This window comes from Symphodus melops (assembly GCF_947650265.1).
Source record: "Symphodus melops genome assembly, chromosome: 7".
In the NCBI taxonomy this organism is placed as follows: domain Eukaryota; kingdom Metazoa; phylum Chordata; class Actinopteri; order Labriformes; family Labridae; genus Symphodus; species Symphodus melops.
Window position 1 is genome coordinate 9537665 of NC_136697.1, and position 16819 is coordinate 9554483.

Below are 16819 nucleotides of genomic sequence, written 5' to 3' on the forward strand. Positions count from 1 at the left end.
CATTAGTTCCTTTTCTTCTTGTTCAGTGTCTGAAAACCTGAAACTGAATTTAAACAAAGTCAAAGTACCTCAGCTTCAGTGTCAACCTCAGCAGTTGTCAAGAGTATGTAACCGTAAATACAGCTGAAGATTTGGTCTGTCATGTATTTTGTGTTTTCTTTTTGTGCTCAGGTGTCAACTGGAAATTGACGTTTACGTTTCAAACAGGACATTCCTCACTCATGTCGATTGCATAATGTCAATAAGGTTGTAGTATTTGTTGCTATGTACATTTAATGTAAATACATTGTATTGTGCACTTTGTGGAATCAGATGTAAAGATGTTATTGAACAAAATGTCAGATGAAGATGAATAAAATTCTTGCAGTGAACACACCTGTGTCAGAGAGACTCGTCACTTTAAAGCAAAACAATGAGCCTGTTTCTTTATTTCAGCATTAATTAATTAAATAAAGTAAACAACGAATAAAGGAAATAATAAGAAAAAACAAACACATTTACAAAGAAACATTTTATCTTTATTATAAAATACATTTAGAGTGATACATTCACCTCTACTACATCTGTCTCCCCCTGCTGTAAATATACGAAACAACAATCTGAAACTCTTCAGAGTGCACATCTAGTTGATGCCCTGAAACTTGTTTACACCTTAAGCCAATTTTTATACCGATATCCAAAAAGGGGAAACACTCCCTTTCTTGCTTATGTGACATCACTGAGTGTACAGCCCCAGCAGTTTAGTTATAACTTGGTGAGACGCAGAGTGTTGAGACGCACTGGCAGGATAGTGGATCCCTCTGCATAGCTTATCTCTCGCAAAATCCCATTCCAGCTCTTCTCTGATTCATCATACCTGTGGGAAACATACATGTGACAGTGCTGAACGTTATAGCACCCTTTGATAGAAAACAGTCATACACATGCAACGTCAACACACTTCAAGACCTAGAAAGATTGGGACATGAAAGGGATGTTTCTGTTGGAGTAAGGCTGATCGTAGTAGAACAATTGTTTCTGTATTATCATTTATGTTTTACCTTTATCACCCTGTGAACGTCTAAACTGTACATTTGGCTTTAGTTGCATAATCATATCCCTGTTTTACAGTATTGGTTTGCACTTTTCATAGCAATGGCTCAACACTTATTTAAAAGAAATGACAGCACTATGTAACACAACAAGTTACTTATGCATTATTTATTTGATTTTTTTTCAGGTAAAGGTTAATATAATTGGATTAACTGTGGCTTGTCAACTATTTCTAAGGAAAAACTTTTGTTGAAATACCTTCTTTGTGAATTGATGACTTTTTTGCAGGCTTTTAATTAGTTATTACATATTCATGGGGCACAGGTAAAAAGTTATAATAAAGTAATGCACTCATTTTGAAGGGGGATGTGTTGCCGGGGGCCGACTTGTTATACTATATTATAGGTCTACTGCTGGTCTTTAGTTTCCTCATTTGGCAACAAATGACCAACACTAACAACATCCTGGTTTGTGTCAACTAAAGGCACAGTTATCTGAAACACATTCACAGAAAGTTCAGATTTATTTTCAAACAGACTCAGTCATTCATGATGGATCAGGTACACACAGCAGAAAATCTATTTTTGTGGGTCTGTTTTTAGCAGCTGATTAATACACATGTGATGCTTGTGTGAACATGAAAAGAGCATCTGTAGAGCTCGATTACATGGACAAAAAATCTATGTTAGGCTTCGGTCACACCTGCCTGTCAGTAAATTGTTCATTTTTAAGGGGATTCATTGTTGAATGTTTTTTTTATTTGAGATTATGAGGTCTGAAAGGTTCATTTGGTCTTAAGGTCTATGGCATATATTTATCCAAGTCTGTATGTTATAACACTGTAATGGATGAATAACGGGGGCAGGTCCTTAAAATCTGAGTTGTCACCCCTGGAGCCATGCCTTACTTGTGATTGGCTACTTGCCTTGTCAGGGGTTGAAAAAAAGTTAAGCCAGTCACATACCCCTGCATAGGGCTACTAAGAGTTATACTTTAGATTAAATCTTTCAGTTAAGCTATACATATCCAAAACATCTCTTCTTTACCACCTACTATTGATTACCAACAGTGTTGTATTAAAGGAAGTAAAGACTTAGGGGCTGCTCTCATATTTCAGCCACTTCAGTCCCATTACCATTCCTCATCATTCATATGAAGTGAATGTAAGTGGTTCTACCTCCAGATGTCAGTCATCTCTGTGGGGACGGGCTCCCCGCTGGTCTCACTGGGCATCATGGCATAACCCCCCAGAGCGTACAGAAAACCTCCCATCGAGACCAGACTGAGGGAACTGCGCTCCTGAGGGAACTCTGTGAACTCTGACCAGCTGGAGTACAACAGGACAATAACACACACACACACACACACACACACAGAAGTAATGATGGTGTTAAATCTGCTTCTGTATTACTGATTGACACCCACATAGGACATTGAGTGCTGTTTTATGATCTGTTATTCACACTCGATGGGTCATTTGACTTCTGTGGACAGATGCTTCATCTCATAACATGGACATGAAGTTACTCATAAAAACAATGTTGACTCACTTGTTGGTGGCGATGTCGTAAACCTCCACGGAGCTGGTGAGGCCGGAGTCCGTGACCCCCGTCACTGCAAAGATCTGATCTTCGTGGACCGTGATACCAAACAGAGAGCGAGCCGTCTTCAGAGGAGCAAGGTCCTTCCACTCAAACTTAGTTGGGTTGTAGACACACACTCTCCTCATGCATTTTCTACAAAAAAACACAAGTTAACAAGTCACAAGGACTGCTCAGGCTCCAAAGCCATCAGGTCTGCTCCTTTAAATAGCTTCCTGTTTGCAAGAATTTTGGTGCCCACTTTGGTAAAAAAAAAAAAAGTACCTCTTGTGCCCTGTGCAGGCATAAGAAGTGTTTTTTTTTTTTTGTTTTTTTAATTAATCTCAGACTTTTTACTCTTTAACTTTCAAATTCTCAATTTATTAAGAATCTTTGCAGAGGAAAACAAAGGCAGTTTTTGCAGCTTGCTTTCACTCTCCTGACACCGACCCTGTGTCATCAGTTTCAGACTGTTGTAAGAACAGTATCAAACATTTTGCAACCTTGTTGCTGATGGTCATGTTGGCTTTTATAGGTTTCATAGAGACATCATCATTCATTTCAGTTCATCTCATAATCAGTAAAAACAGTCTGCAAAGGCACTCTAAAGATCAACCCTATAAATAAAGCTCCTAAAGAAGTTTTCATCTGATTATGAAACAGGATGAAATCCATAATAATGCCTTTACAAAACTAATAACAAGACCATCAGGGACAAAACTGATCTATTCAGTATTATTATAGATGCTTAAAACCACAGAAACAAAGTTAGGTGTCAGACAAGTTGATGTTGATACAGACGTTTGATCACTTTTTCACGGTAAAGATTAATTTTACCACTTGTCGACAGGGGACGCCACAATGACAGTCCATGAATGATTTAAAAGGGAATTGGAAATATGTGCCCAAAAATCCACCCGTGTCTTTTAGAGGGATGTCTCCAGCCAATTTCTAAACTGCAGCCATGAATACTTATCTGTGAATGAATATTCAAATTGTTTAAAATATTTTTGTGGAACAGGGTTGCTTGAACATGAGACCATTATTTATTTTCATAGAATTTGAATAATAATAATAACATAGTTTTTTTGTATAATAAAATAAATGAGCATTTAGGAGACAGAAAAAGTGTCACAAAAGATGATGTTGTTCTATGAAAAGTGCGAGGCCTGGTGTCTCTGGATTATGTTTTATAAAAACTGATAAAAAGTCAGAATACATCTGCTGCCTTATGCTGATTTATGTCCCATCTTTACAGAAGTGTAGGACTGAGCAAGCTGTGACAGGCAGATAGAGAAACTTCTAACATGAGTTGTATTGTTGAAATGCAGCGCTGAAGTAAGACCAGGTTGTAGATTAAGAGTGAAACGTACTTGCTTTTAGACTTTCCTCCAATGACATAGACGAGACCTTTGTGTGATATGGTTCCATGTCCGTAAACTTCATAAGGCAAAGGGTCTGACTCTCCCCATTTAAATGACCTGTTACAGAAAGTAGGATGAATCATTATTAGAGAACCTCAGATGATGAAGATGAATTTACTCATACAGGTAAACTTCAGATAATAAAACTGATTGAGATCAAGAATACAATAATCTGCATCATTACCCGATGGACACCATGTAACTCCAACATTTGTAATTTTGAAGTTTCAGATTTTAAAGAATGATTGAATAAAACAATAGGCAAAACATGACCTTGGCCTTGACCTTATAACACCTTCAAACAAATTTAAATCCAAAGTCTGATGAACATTTTGAACATTTTGTAACCTCCCAACTTTTAAGACCATGCTCAAAACTCACCTTTTTAAAAGAGCTTTTAATACATAACGTTTGTCTTTCCCTTCTTTTCTTTTTGTTTTTCTGTCTTATTCTGTCTTTTGCTGTTTTTAACTGTACATTGTGTAATTTTCATGTGTAAAGTGCCTTTGAGCTCCTGTAAAAGCGCTTACAAAATAAATGTATTATTATTTTGTATTAAGATATGTGGTTATGAATGTAATTTAATGTAAATATTTTTAATGTTTTAATGTGAAAGGGCCCAGATAGGTTTTACTTACTGAAATTACATTAAAAATAAATTAGTACTATAATTAATAATATCATAACACAAAATAGAAAAAAATGACATTAACTAAGTATTTGTCACAATTTCTGGGCTTACTGTCGATCGTAGATCATAACTGAGTCCAGGATGTGCTCTCCTTCCTTCAGCTCCTTTCCTCCAACAACAAAGATGGAGTTCTCAGCCTCAGTCAGCCCAAACAGACAGCGAGGACTCGGCTGTGACGGCATCCCCAACCATTCTGAACTCACCGGGTCAAACTGGGGAACAAAACAAGGACATGTGAGAACATTTGGAAGTGGGTTTAAAGGATTACTCACAGAGTGATACATTGAAAGAAACATTTGGATTTACCTGTAGGAAGTAAGAGCTGAAGGGTTCATCTTTGTCCTCCTCGTTGTACAGAAGTCCTCCAACAACAAACACCTGGTTCTGCTCGGTCGACAGGCTGCAGTGGTTCTTAGGGATTTCTGTGGACTCTGATACCACAAAGCATTCATTCCTGACTGGGTCATAGGCCACAGTCCCCGTGTCACTAATCATCAGTATTAAGTCTAATTCAAACATCCCAAAGCGAGGGTTGTTGTTGAGTATCCCCGGCAGGTACCCTTCCTCCTCCTCCTTCTCTTCCTTGTCTTCCTCTTCACTTCCTTCCCCTCCTTTAGCCCTGTCACTGCTCTGCTTCCTGAGCTTCGGGAGACGCCCTTTGTGGGCATCCTTGACGAGATCAAGGTCCTTCTTGAGCTCCTGGCTGAACCGTATATACTGATGACGCTCTACTTTCTCTTTGAAGTAATCCAAAGGCATGAGTCTGAAGCGGATGCAGTGCAGCAGCTCAGGGAGTTCTTTGACTCGGTTTGTCTCGTCGTGTTTGACCCAATCCATCAAGGTCTCAAACACCTGCTCCTCTCGTTCCACGTTGAGGGCATCTGAGGTTATGATGATGGCTAGCTCGCTTGGGCCCAGCTGCATGAAGTCCTGGTCTCTGACGACAACCTGGTAGCGTTCGCAGATGAACTCCCGAGCAGGCAGAGTGAGCCGGGGACAGTCCAGAAGGAGTCCCAATCGGAAGATCGCCAAGCAGTTCCCCAGAACGAGCTTCTCCTGGAGGTAGGACACACACACTGAGAAAATGGAGGGGATCTGGTACATGTTCGCAACCATGAATATATCCTGCACATTCTGTTCTGTTAGACTAATGTCAGATGTGTACAAGTAGCGCAGGATCATCCCCATTACTCCTGGTTCTACATCTTTCAGGACAATCTCCCTCTTCTTGCTCTCCTCCAGGTCGGACAGAAACATGGCCTTGAAGAAGGGGCTGCTGGCTGCCAGGACCAAGCGATGGCAGGGAAACTCCTTGTCCTGGATTTTGAGAACACAGTCCACAAACTTGTCATTCTCTAAGAGGTCACACAGTCCATCCTGAAGCAGGGTCTGCTGGTACATCCTAGGCTGCTCCACCGGGTCTATAGTCAGGGCAGCCATCTTGTCTGATTCTGTTGGTCCTGGTTGGGCTCCCGTCTTACTCCCCACTACAGCGCAGGACTGTAAACGCTCACAGGGCGTCTCAGATGGCCAGGGATGGTCTACACGGGTTGGCTGGCTTGTGGCTGCAGCTGTCGGGGTCTGTCAGTCCCTCTCTAAGTCCGAGGTATTTATAGACAGGATCCTCACAAAGAGGAGGAATCCATTTTAGTTGGATCCTGACTGCAGCACACAGACCCCCACAAACAGCTGAGTGACTCAGCCGGAGGTGACAGCATGTTCAATCCAGCAGGACAACGCACCATGTTGTTTTTGTGTCTGTGATCAAACATTGACATACATACTCTGGAAAATGTGTGAAGTGAGCACAAACAGGAAATGTTTTTTTGTTGTTGTTTTTTTAACTCGTGTTTTGTTTCCCTTTTAGTATCTGTCTGTTTTTCTTAGTAATGGTAGATATTATTTTAAAAAAGGACACATTTAAATACTACATGGACACTGAGCATCTTATAAGTGTATATATCAGCAGCAGCACAGGGTTGTGTTTACTGTTTATAGGGAACCGTAGTTCCTGGAAGATTTAAACCCACCAGGCTTGGTCACAACTCTTGATGTTATTGTTTAGTCACAACATCCTCATGAACCTTCCTCAGCTGCAGACACAGAAAGTGACACATTTCACTACATATACCACATGTGATTAATGTTGCTTTGCATCTCCAGAGACTTCCAGAGAAGATGACAATGACAAAATAAGATGACATAACAACTTCATAAAAACAACAATATGTACAGTATTTATAACATAGTTATTTAAATCCTTTTAAAACACCAGTTACACAGTGGTTTGTACTGAAAATGAACTTATTTCAGATAACCAGATAAATTGTCCTCATTCATCTTTTTAAACTGTGTAAATTAAGTAAAGATGCTTAAACTAGGAAGCCCTGAGTGCACAGACATCTATACATTTTTTATCTTTCTGAATATTTATGTTATTATCTTGAGTTGACAACGCTTGTTCTCCAACAGTAAGTTAATTTCTCGAGATCTCAAGTATCTGTGGGCCTCCCACTTTTCAACAGGTAGCTGTAAACAACTATAAACGATAAAATTTGAAATCCATTCATCCATTATTTTTACCCCTCCTCCCTTTTGAGGTTAAGTGGGGCTGGAGCAGCTGTCATGGGTAGAAAGGGGTAGACTGATACCATGGATAAGTTGACAGTCAATCACAAGGCTTGAAAACTTGAAATAGGGAGAAACACAAGTGCTATCCAGGGTTAAGAATCAAAACTGTTGTTAGATTACATCCAAGACTTCCCCTCATACAGACACAGAAAGTACTTTCCTCTTTTACTTCCATTTCTGACCTGGTGGCTCGTAAGAAGGGTTTGTGTAGTGAAATAATGTTCTTATTGTTTCACTGATTATGTTTTTATTTATATGGGTCTTGTGCAATATGCTGCATGTTGTTTGTGTAATATATATCTATTTTTTGCTAATTAGTTCTTTGGCTTACTCTACAGATATTGGTGCTAGCGATTATTTTAATATGAGGCTAACATGAGCTGCACCCTGGTCACCATGTTTAAATAAAGTTTGTTGTTTGTATCAGTGCTTCGTGAGATTAGAGACAATAACACTATTCTTGTCTTTTATCTTGAGAATGAAAAACATTGTGGTTCATGTGTTAATAATCATCAGTCATTGAGTGTGATTAATGCGCACAAAATTCTTTCTCTTAGGATGCTACTCTGATATTAGCTTAGCATTGGATATTAATAAACAATCTTAATTAAAGCCTATTCCACCTGAAGTAAAGTGTACTAAATTATGTTTTATTTCTGTAAATAAAATACCTGTATTTAATTTGAAAAGTAAGTTCCACTACTAGTGACTTTAAATAGAGGAACAGTAGGCTAATGCGTTGCTAAGTGACCTGTAGGCATATCTGTCTGATGCATTAACAATGGCTGTGCTCAAGTAAAGTGTCCCTGTAAACCATGACAATGTGAAACAGCAGAACTGGAGCAGCTAAATGTAATTCAACTATTGTTAATCATTAGTTAACAGATCAGGAAGATGTCGATAAAGCTCCTTAAGAAAACGTGTCTTGAGACAGATAAAGTGGAAGCAGCTATGGCCTGTGGATGGTTTTTTCCCACGTTTACTACAATTTTGGTCAAACGTGGCCATCTAGTGGTGAAAGAAAAAAATGTTTCATTATGGTACAAATGAACGTAAATACTGTTAATTAATGTATTAATGCATTTCAATCGATTTAAACCAAAAGAGATTTTCGAAATGTTTCAATGAAGACAAGTTTACCAGAATAAGACAAGTTTAATCTTATCATACTGACACTAAGGAAACTTAGAGCTTAACTTGTAACTTTATGATGGAACAAAAATGTGTTTAAAGTAACATATTTGAATTAAACACCCTTTCATAATACCAAACAAAGGATAAAGGTAGTAGTCTGTGCATTCATGTCCTCTCTCAGCCTTCTGCACTGAGGACCCACAGCAGGTTTTAGTGACAGGCAGGAGGAGTTTGAGTGGGCCGACAGAGGGCCTGGATCATGTGAAAGAGGCTGGAGGAAGACATGGCCGATGTCACACAAAAAGTAAATATTCTAGTGTACAGTAAAGCTGTCAGGACAGTTGAACTTGGTCAAACTTTTACAATCATATGAGAAATTGAAATTGACTCCCCTTGACATATTGACTTGTATATTTGCTAAGAGACAGTAGAGTAAATATACAATTGCAGCACCAAACTTTTATTTTCTTCATAGCACTTCATGTGTGGCACCCATACTTCTTCAAGTTTTTAACCCTTTCAGTGTTATTAAACATCATGTTGATTGGGATGTAATGTGTGTAAGGAAAATTAAGACACTGTCTGACAGAAGAAAGCACCCTGTCAATATGATTTTAAAAAAGGGTCTAAGAAAAAACTAAAAGTGATCACAGGAAACAGCCACACATAGCAAAGTAGCTGTTCCTCACCAATACTGCATGCCCTTAAATTTGCTTTCATGTTTAGCCTCATTATATATTAGACAGACCTTTCTTTAGTTAAACAATCTTTAGTTTAGATAAAATACAAAATGCACGGTCGGTGGGTTTGTGCCAAAGGACGTGGCGATTATCTACAGCAAGTGCACTTGAGGATTTCTTTTCACAGTTCAAAACATTGCCTTGCTTCAGACAACCGAAAGCAAAAACAGGCTTGTGAACATTACAGATGTCGACTGAATGTTACAGTCAGATTCGTTGTGGTTCGCAAGGCCGAGGACGGAGCAATGTGAGGGGGGCTGTCGACCATGAAGTCTGTGAACGTTCGCTTTCTCTGTCTGTTTACTCTGCTTTTTCTTTGCCTCCATCTTCTGGCTTCACGGGCTCGGGCTCTTCCAGCAGGGCTTGTTGTCTCTCACGCTCCTTCACCAGCTGCACGCCACAGTAGGTCACAAGTAACACTGAGAGGGTGGACAGAGGGAAACCTGGTAGCGAAACACAGAAAGGAAGAGACAAGAATTAGGAGGGGAAAAAGAGAGGAAGCAGAGTCAGTGAGACAAGAAGGACTTGAGAGGAACAACAATCTCTGTGAAAAAAAAGCATCAAAAGAGGATGTTGTGTTATGTGATATCAGGAGGATGGGGCCCCCTCAGATTCTGTTTCTTTTGATGTTGGTGACAAAAAGCCTTAGTTTCATAATATGCTCTTGTTGTTTTCTACCTTTGAAAATCAGTCGTCTTCCCACCAGTTTGGCAAACTCCAAACTGTTCAGAGAGAGAACATTGTAGAGGACGATGGTCCAGAAGTTGGCAGCATTGAACACACCCCGGATCCTGCGTGACATGGCTTCACCCATTGCACCCTTCAAACAATAGACATGCGTTTATTAAGTGATAAGACTAACAATGGCATACTTCATAACTGTGTTTTATAAGAGAGTGATTTTCCACTCAGTGTTTCTCACCTCTATGGTAGAAAATGGAGGGAGGGAAAAGAACTTGGCGACCCACAGCTCAAAGTTGAGGCCAAAGCAGTTGAAGAAGGACCAGATATAAACCAGCTCACACGGGCCCAGCCACAGAGTGGTGATGGCGAAGGTGCAGATAGTTGCCAGGAGCTCCTTAAAGATTTTATCGTGGTCCCCTCCAATGAAGTCATAGACATACCTGCAAAAATTATAACTCATGTTTAAAGTGCTTCTATGTCCTGTAGAGGATATCATAAATGTGACCTAAACACTCACTTGCACAGCCAGTCGTTGATGCCTCTGTCAAAGTGCCTAAAAAACACAGACAGTTTTCTTGTTTATATTTGTCACAATTTTATGGTTCCTGTGGTCCTCAAAGAAACTACACAATTTAAAAAAAAAAAAAAGACTAGAAACAAAACGTACGTTTCAGCGAAGACATAGAGCATGGTGATACACTTGGGGGGCTGAGGAGGGTCCAGGTGGTCCAGAGTAGACACAGTGTTGATGACTCCAAACATCATGGCTGCTTTCACCCAGTCATACACCAGGTTGGAATAAGCCAGACCAGCTGTAAAGGAAAATATGGAAACAAAAGGCTGTACAGTGGCAGTTTGTGTAAATAGTTTAACGTCATTTTAAAGTGATTTGTCGAATTATAAGCTTTTCTGTAAATACTGAATGTTAGGAAGTTACAGTGATCACAGCTACGTGGTGACTGTTAGAAAGTTTAATAACATGTTTGATATCTGTGGTAAAAGTTTTAATGTGGGTATTAACAAGAATCTGACTGATATATCACCTCACCGATATTATCATTAGACATTGGCAAACAGATGTATATACTGATATCGTTGTACATGTTTTCCAATATGCCCCAATATGTAAACTTTTTTCCAACAGAGAGTTATCAGAAAACAGAAAAAAATGGTCGGGGTGATTTATAAAGTGGGTGTTCCCTCAGTTTGTCAGCCAAATGTGGCATGCACTAGGACTGGTGCCCAAAGCAGTTGGCGTTCAGTGCCTTGCTCAGGGGTACTTTAGCAGCACCTCCAACCCAGTCTAATTCCATACTTGGCACGTAGGCTACTGGTACTTGAACCAGCAACTGTTTGGTATATGACCTGAATCCTTACGGACTGAGCTACGGCAGCCTCTTATACTTGGTATCAGCATTTGTCTTGAAAATCCCAAATCAGTCTTGCTCGAGTTAAACTATTCCAAATTCTCTGTTTTTAGCCAAGTTTCCAAAAGGAGGTTAAACGTGACAAAATCGATTTCTCTGGGCTTTTATTTTAATTATTATTTCCAATTGGCAAAAGAAATTCAACGACCTACAATGATCATTTCAAAGCCTTATCATCTATAAATTGTAATATTTTAAATTGACCAGTAAAAGGCATCCTTGCACACAGCTGGTTAAACTCACCCAGACACCAGTCGGACAACTTGGAGACCAGCTTCATGTCACTGGGGATTGTCAGGATGTAGAGGTAGTGGAAGAAGACGTCCACCACTAGAATCACTCCGAGGTGCAACAAAGCCTTGGTGGTGATGTTCCACATCTCTCGCTCCTTACGGGTCAGCTGGGTGTTGTTTGCCTGTGGAACCAAAAATGTTCACTCTTTTGTTACCATCCCAAAAATATAAATTTCTTGAACAGATATTGAGATGTACTGATGGACTTTTCCTTAAAATAAAGTAAAACTTTGATCCTCTGGTCAATCAACATTTTCAGATGACTCTAAAACCCTTACCTGGACATGATACCTATCGAAGGTCATGATGGGTCCAAAGAAGAAGAAGGGGAGGTAGAAGTTGTATTTGAGCAGGTCACAGAAAGTGTAGTTTCCGTCCTTCTTCTCACAATTCTCTAAAGCAAAGCTCATACAGCGCATGATGCTGAAGCCACAGCCTCCGTAAAACAGGATGTCTTGCAGGTCAAAGGAGCCGGTCACTAAGGTTTCCTGAAGAAGAGGTAAGACTTATTCTGAGCCTCAAATTTAGCAGTGTTGATTTAACAACCCCTGTGGACATGAGAGGTACCTATCACCTCTGTACGTTAATAATGTATGAGTATTTCAAAAGAAAAAAATGCTTCAGCCGCATGCCTTTAATCTCCTCATCTGACATCCATGTATGATTTATTCTAGTACAGTTATAACATACATTAGCTTAAATTTGTTTTGTTTTTGTATATCTCATCGGTCTCTAATGTTGCTGTAATATAAAAATATAGAAACTGTAAATGAACCCATCGAATACATCAACGATAGATGGAAGTTATACATGTGATAACAAAATATCAAATGTAATTGAATGATCACTATAGTTATACAATTTGAACTATAACCTACAATTATTTTGGTTTTTTACTGTCCAAACCTTTTCACTTTACTCTGGCCTTACTCTGGTTATATTATTTGTGAGGGTACCCTGCTTGGTGCAGAATTGTCTTTAAAACCATCCCTTTTGGTTATGATGTTTTTAAGACCCTGAAACAGACCCTTCTTAAGTCTTCAGTGTTTGTCACTCACCTGCCAGGAGTTATAAGGCTCCAGTTTGATGGAGGCCAACGTGGCCAGGCCGGCCGCAAAGCTCAACCACTTGCTCTTGACCAGAGCGACACTGTAGAGGATGATGCAGTGAGACAGAACCAGAGCCATGAAGGTCCAGCCCATCGTCACCAGGACCGCCAAAGCCCCGTACAAACCAAAGATCAAGGATCTGTGCTGTGGGGAAAGAGGAGCCAGCGTCAGTGTAAACTCATGACGAGATGCTTTTACTATTCATGTATAATCCCACACACATGTAGAGTGATGTTAGTTCAAGAACACAGACACCACAATGTAAAATCATTAGGATGGAATAATACAACTGTGTTAGTAAAAGACAATATTATCAATGTATCTTTTGTATGGTGGATTAAATGAAACACATGACAGATGATATTTTAATTTACAAGTTTATTAATGTTACCTTACATCCATCTATACCAATCTTCATAGTAAGCATGAAACAAGACAGAAAACATGTTTAAAACACATTGACTTGTTTTAAAAATGTCAAAATATTTACATGAAGGATTGACTGCTTCTCTCTGCACAGAATGAAATTCATGCTCATGCATCAAGGCAAAAAATACAACAGATCATAGACTATAGACAAGAAGAACAACAAGTGATCTGGGCCATGTGTTCACAGTGTATGAAATGAAATTCCATGTTTATCCTTGTCTGCTGCTGCAGGTGTGCTATAAGTGCAAACACATGCACAAAACACTCACATGTACATACATATTGAATAGATACATTTACATTGTAATAGACATGCAGTTTTACCTGTGCACTCAGATTACTGTGCTAGCTCGCGGACATGCACACTCATGCACGCACCTTTGGAGCTATCAGGGTGAATATCTTGGCAAAGATAACGTGACCGGCGAGAGCAAAAAGGATGTGATTACGGAATGTAGAGAACCACATCATCCACTCGAAGTCTGCAACATCCTGTGGAAAAGAAAGATGCATTAATAACAGCCACTCTGACGTCACACTATCAAATCAAACTACAGAACACACTGAGATGTGTTAAAGGATTATTTATGAGAACATTTACCATTTTCCTGCCAAAGTAATGCCATCCTGGCTTCACACTTTCCTTGAAGGCCTTTCTGTTTACATTCTCTAAATGAAGCAAAGAACAAAAACAATATTTACCAAAGTAACATGATAAACCGTGCACTTGAAAAACGCAGCTTCCATTTTTGGGGTCAAATGTGAACATCTTTGTTGGATTATTCTGAGGGATTTAAAGGTGTTAGAGCTCATTCAACCCATTTCATCAGTTCAAATATTGCATAACTTAGTCATGGTGAAGTCTTTCTATTTTGGACGCTGACACAACTACAATCACACTTTCCTCACCTGGTTTTAGGAGATTAGTTCACTCTTTGCTCTAAATGAAACACTCAAACAGAATTGCTGAAAAGAACAGTATTTAACACATAACAACAAAAGGGATCGCCGCGTGCCCTTACAGTACTTCCTCCTGCTCTGCCCGATCACACTAATAGCTGTAAAAAAAGACATAAAAATGTGAGGGTCGGTCAGGGAAAGCCTCTTACTCCTTGGAGTGCAGCCAGGCTTCTATTACAGAGCTACTGTAGCATGCAGACCTGAGCAGCATTAATGCCCCCAGACTGAGCGGCCAAAAATGGACATTTCAAGACACAGAGAGTAACTCTTGAAGAAAGACAATCAGGACAGAACAGTGACTGACAACAACATGGTCCTGGAAATCTCCCTGCTTAGACAGTGACAGACTGTACCACTCACTGGATTACACTCAGACCATTCAAATCTGTGTGAAGACAATATCTGTAAAGACATGCAAACGTTTAAAAGGGTTTTATGATCTATGTTTTGGCGTTGATTGGCTCAGTGTTTCTGAGTTGTAGACTGAGAAATCTTTATCATAAAAATAATTACAATCTAATTAGAGCAAATGAATGTGCAGGAATTCTTCAGGGTGTTGGTGTCTCTTTTAATCAGCTAAATGTGCTCTTCTCTAGGCAGTTTTAGGTTAAATAGAGCAGTGCGAGATGACACTTATGTAACAAGTTCTCGTCTTTACACGTTTAGTGATTATTCAGTGAGTTTTATTTTATTTAGATTTTTTTTTCTGTTCATAAAAGTTGATACAACAGCTGCCCAAAAAGCTTCATTCATCCTGACTTTGATAGATGCAAGTGGATTACACTGCAACATTTTGTTACTGATTTTAAACAGAGTTACATCAACAGTGTGGCATGTGCTTTGGACAATTCTTGACATGTTGTGCTCTCACCACTTGAAGCTTCGAGTATCCAACTGCCTGCCCATATCAAGGCCCCGACGAGGACGGCTCTGTAGAGATACAGCTCATATCTGGGGAGGGCAGCCTTGAGCCCCATGGTGAATCTGCAGACTGGGAGCCTAACGGGTAAAAAGCAATCAGCTGCATATGATCAGACTTGACTGAAGGCAAACAGCAAAGCTAGGACAAAAATACTAACAGAAACATTTGGAACCAGATATTGGAGATACAAAATGGTTTATGGGGGTTGTTTACCAAGCTTGATTGCACCTGTGTTTAGAGGATGATGTTCAGATTTGACTGACTGAGTGGAAAAGGTTTCTTTTATCAAATTTGAGCCATTTTCTGTGAAGGCATTCCCAACGTGCTTTGCGTTAGTGATAGTGTGGGCTGAGGGCTCTGGTAAAATAAAGTGACTCATGTTTCAGACCTTGATTTTCACAACAAAACACAAAAGGTTTTGAAGCTGATTTGCGTCACTGTGGGGTTTTACATGCAACACTTTCTCAAGCCAAATGGAACAACACCTTGGTAAAGATGTGTGTACACAAACCCTTTGGTTTATAAATGGTGATAGACACTGTGCCAGTACAATAAAGCATAAGGTCCTTATGCCAGAGACAGACAGAGGTGTTTTAAAGAGGTGGCATTTCACTAATAAGCCTTTAGGATCCACAGGCCAGGGACTTAAATAGGACTGCAGAGGAATCAGCACCGTCAGCTGCGCAACCCAACCTCTTCTTCCTATTATAGCTCTTGCAGTTGGTCTGCTGTACAGCAGGGCAGCTGCAGTGCTATGTGATCTGAGGTGCTGGGGAATCACTTCACAGAATATTTAGCCCTGACTGGAATGACCAAGAACAGTTCATCAGAGTAACAAAACAGATAGACAGCTAGTTTTCAGTAAGAACAACATGCTACACTTAGACCCTGATGAGTGTGTTGGGGTTTGAGTGTGTGCCAGGCTCAGAAAGTTAGAGTTAAAGGAGTTGGACTAACAACTTGTACATGCCTAGATGTAACCATGGCTAAGCAGGACCCCAGCAAAGCGTCCTGCATACAAATAAAGGATTACTGTTTCACTGCTCATGCACGTAGAGCTATGGCGTTTTTTACACTGATGTTTCTGCACACTTTTCGATTTAAACTATATACTCCAATATATAAAAATACACCTGTTTTTACTAACCTTATATCCGCTTCACATTCAAGATGAGCAAGAGTGTTTACAGCCCGACTCCTCTCTTAAGAAAATAAATGAAAGAAAAGAGGGTTGGCCGTGGTTTTCTAATTCATCCGTCTTGTGGGGGCTTTTGTCGCTGCCGCTCCCTACGATCACCAGCCTTGGCCAGTCGGGATGTTGCGGACTCAACGAAAGGAGGAGGAGGTGGAGGAGGAGGGGGGGAGGGGGATATATTTATCCTTCACTACGGCACCGCAGTGAGGGGTGGTCCACAGCGCGCCCATCAAACCTTACTGGTGCGAATAAACGCACGGGAACACTGGTTAATAAGAAGAGGAAAGCATCACTCTGCCACTACATGATCTGACTATATCACATGATGCTGAGAATACATGTGTGCATTAGGATCTGTGCAAATATGTGTGTGTAGAAACTGAATTAGGACTTAACTGATTTATGACGGACAGCTGAAAATGTTTCATTCTTAGAAACAATAGATCTCAATTCTTGATTGAATATTATTTATCATTATTATTATTATTATTATAAATAGTAATATATTCACGTTTCACGTCATCTCATTATCTCACTGTGAATTCAACCGAAGTTATATGTGAATTTG

The 16819-nt window shown here is 39.8% G+C and overlaps 2 protein-coding genes across 3 annotated transcripts; both read right to left on the minus strand.

The window, feature by feature from the left end:
- Positions 1-502: 502 nt before the first annotated feature.
- On the minus strand, positions 503-6280 carry klhl40a (kelch-like family member 40a). Its single transcript, XM_079347582.1, has 6 exons — positions 5034-6280; positions 4779-4939; positions 3986-4093; positions 2583-2768; positions 2210-2359; positions 503-856 (listed from the first exon to the last, which is right to left on the minus strand). Exons 1-6 carry the CDS (start codon positions 6165-6167, stop codon positions 745-747), a joined length of 1851 nt encoding a protein of 616 aa, XP_079203708.1. The 5' UTR covers positions 6168-6280; the 3' UTR covers positions 503-744.
- A 2656-nt stretch (positions 6281-8936) lies between these two features.
- Positions 8937-16401, minus strand: hhatla (hedgehog acyltransferase like, a). Of its 2 annotated transcripts, XM_079347995.1 has the most exons (13): positions 16204-16401; positions 15006-15133; positions 13776-13843; positions 13553-13666; positions 13137-13157; positions 12695-12889; positions 11915-12124; positions 11587-11758; positions 10584-10728; positions 10434-10469; positions 10155-10356; positions 9911-10052; positions 8937-9675 (listed from the first exon to the last, which is right to left on the minus strand). In XM_079347995.1, the coding sequence occupies exons 2-13, from the start codon at positions 15109-15111 to the stop codon at positions 9533-9535; spliced, it is 1554 nt and encodes a 517-aa protein (XP_079204121.1). In that variant the 5' UTR covers positions 15112-15133; positions 16204-16401; the 3' UTR covers positions 8937-9532. The 2 variants fall into 2 exon arrangements, with proteins under 2 accessions (XP_079204121.1, XP_079204122.1); XM_079347996.1 differs by lacking the exon at positions 13137-13157 and having other exon boundaries at positions 16204-16400.
- Positions 16402-16819: the final 418 nt, after the last annotated feature.

Excerpts from the sequence above, each read along its gene's own strand:
- klhl40a (XM_079347582.1), bottom strand. The coding sequence starts at position 6,167 with ATGGCTGCCCTGACTATAGACCCGGTGGAGCAGCCTAGGATGTACCAG. Across the intron at positions 4,940-5,033 it reads TCAGCTCTTACTTCCTACAG|TTTGACCCGGTGAGTTCAGA; the intron begins GTAAATCCAAAT and ends TTTGTTCCCCAG. Across the intron at positions 2,360-2,582 it reads TACGACATCGCCACCAACAA|CTGGTCAGAGTTCACAGAGT; the intron begins GTGAGTCAACAT and ends GTTGTACTCCAG.
- hhatla (XM_079347995.1), bottom strand. The coding sequence starts at position 15,111 with ATGGGGCTCAAGGCTGCCCTCCCCAGATATGAGCTGTATCTCTACAGA. Across the intron at positions 12,125-12,694 it reads AGCCTTATAACTCCTGGCAG|GAAACCTTAGTGACCGGCTC; the intron begins GTGAGTGACAAA and ends CCTCTTCTTCAG. Across the intron at positions 10,470-10,583 it reads CTCTATGTCTTCGCTGAAAC|GCACTTTGACAGAGGCATCA; the intron begins GTACGTTTTGTT and ends TGTGTTTTTTAG.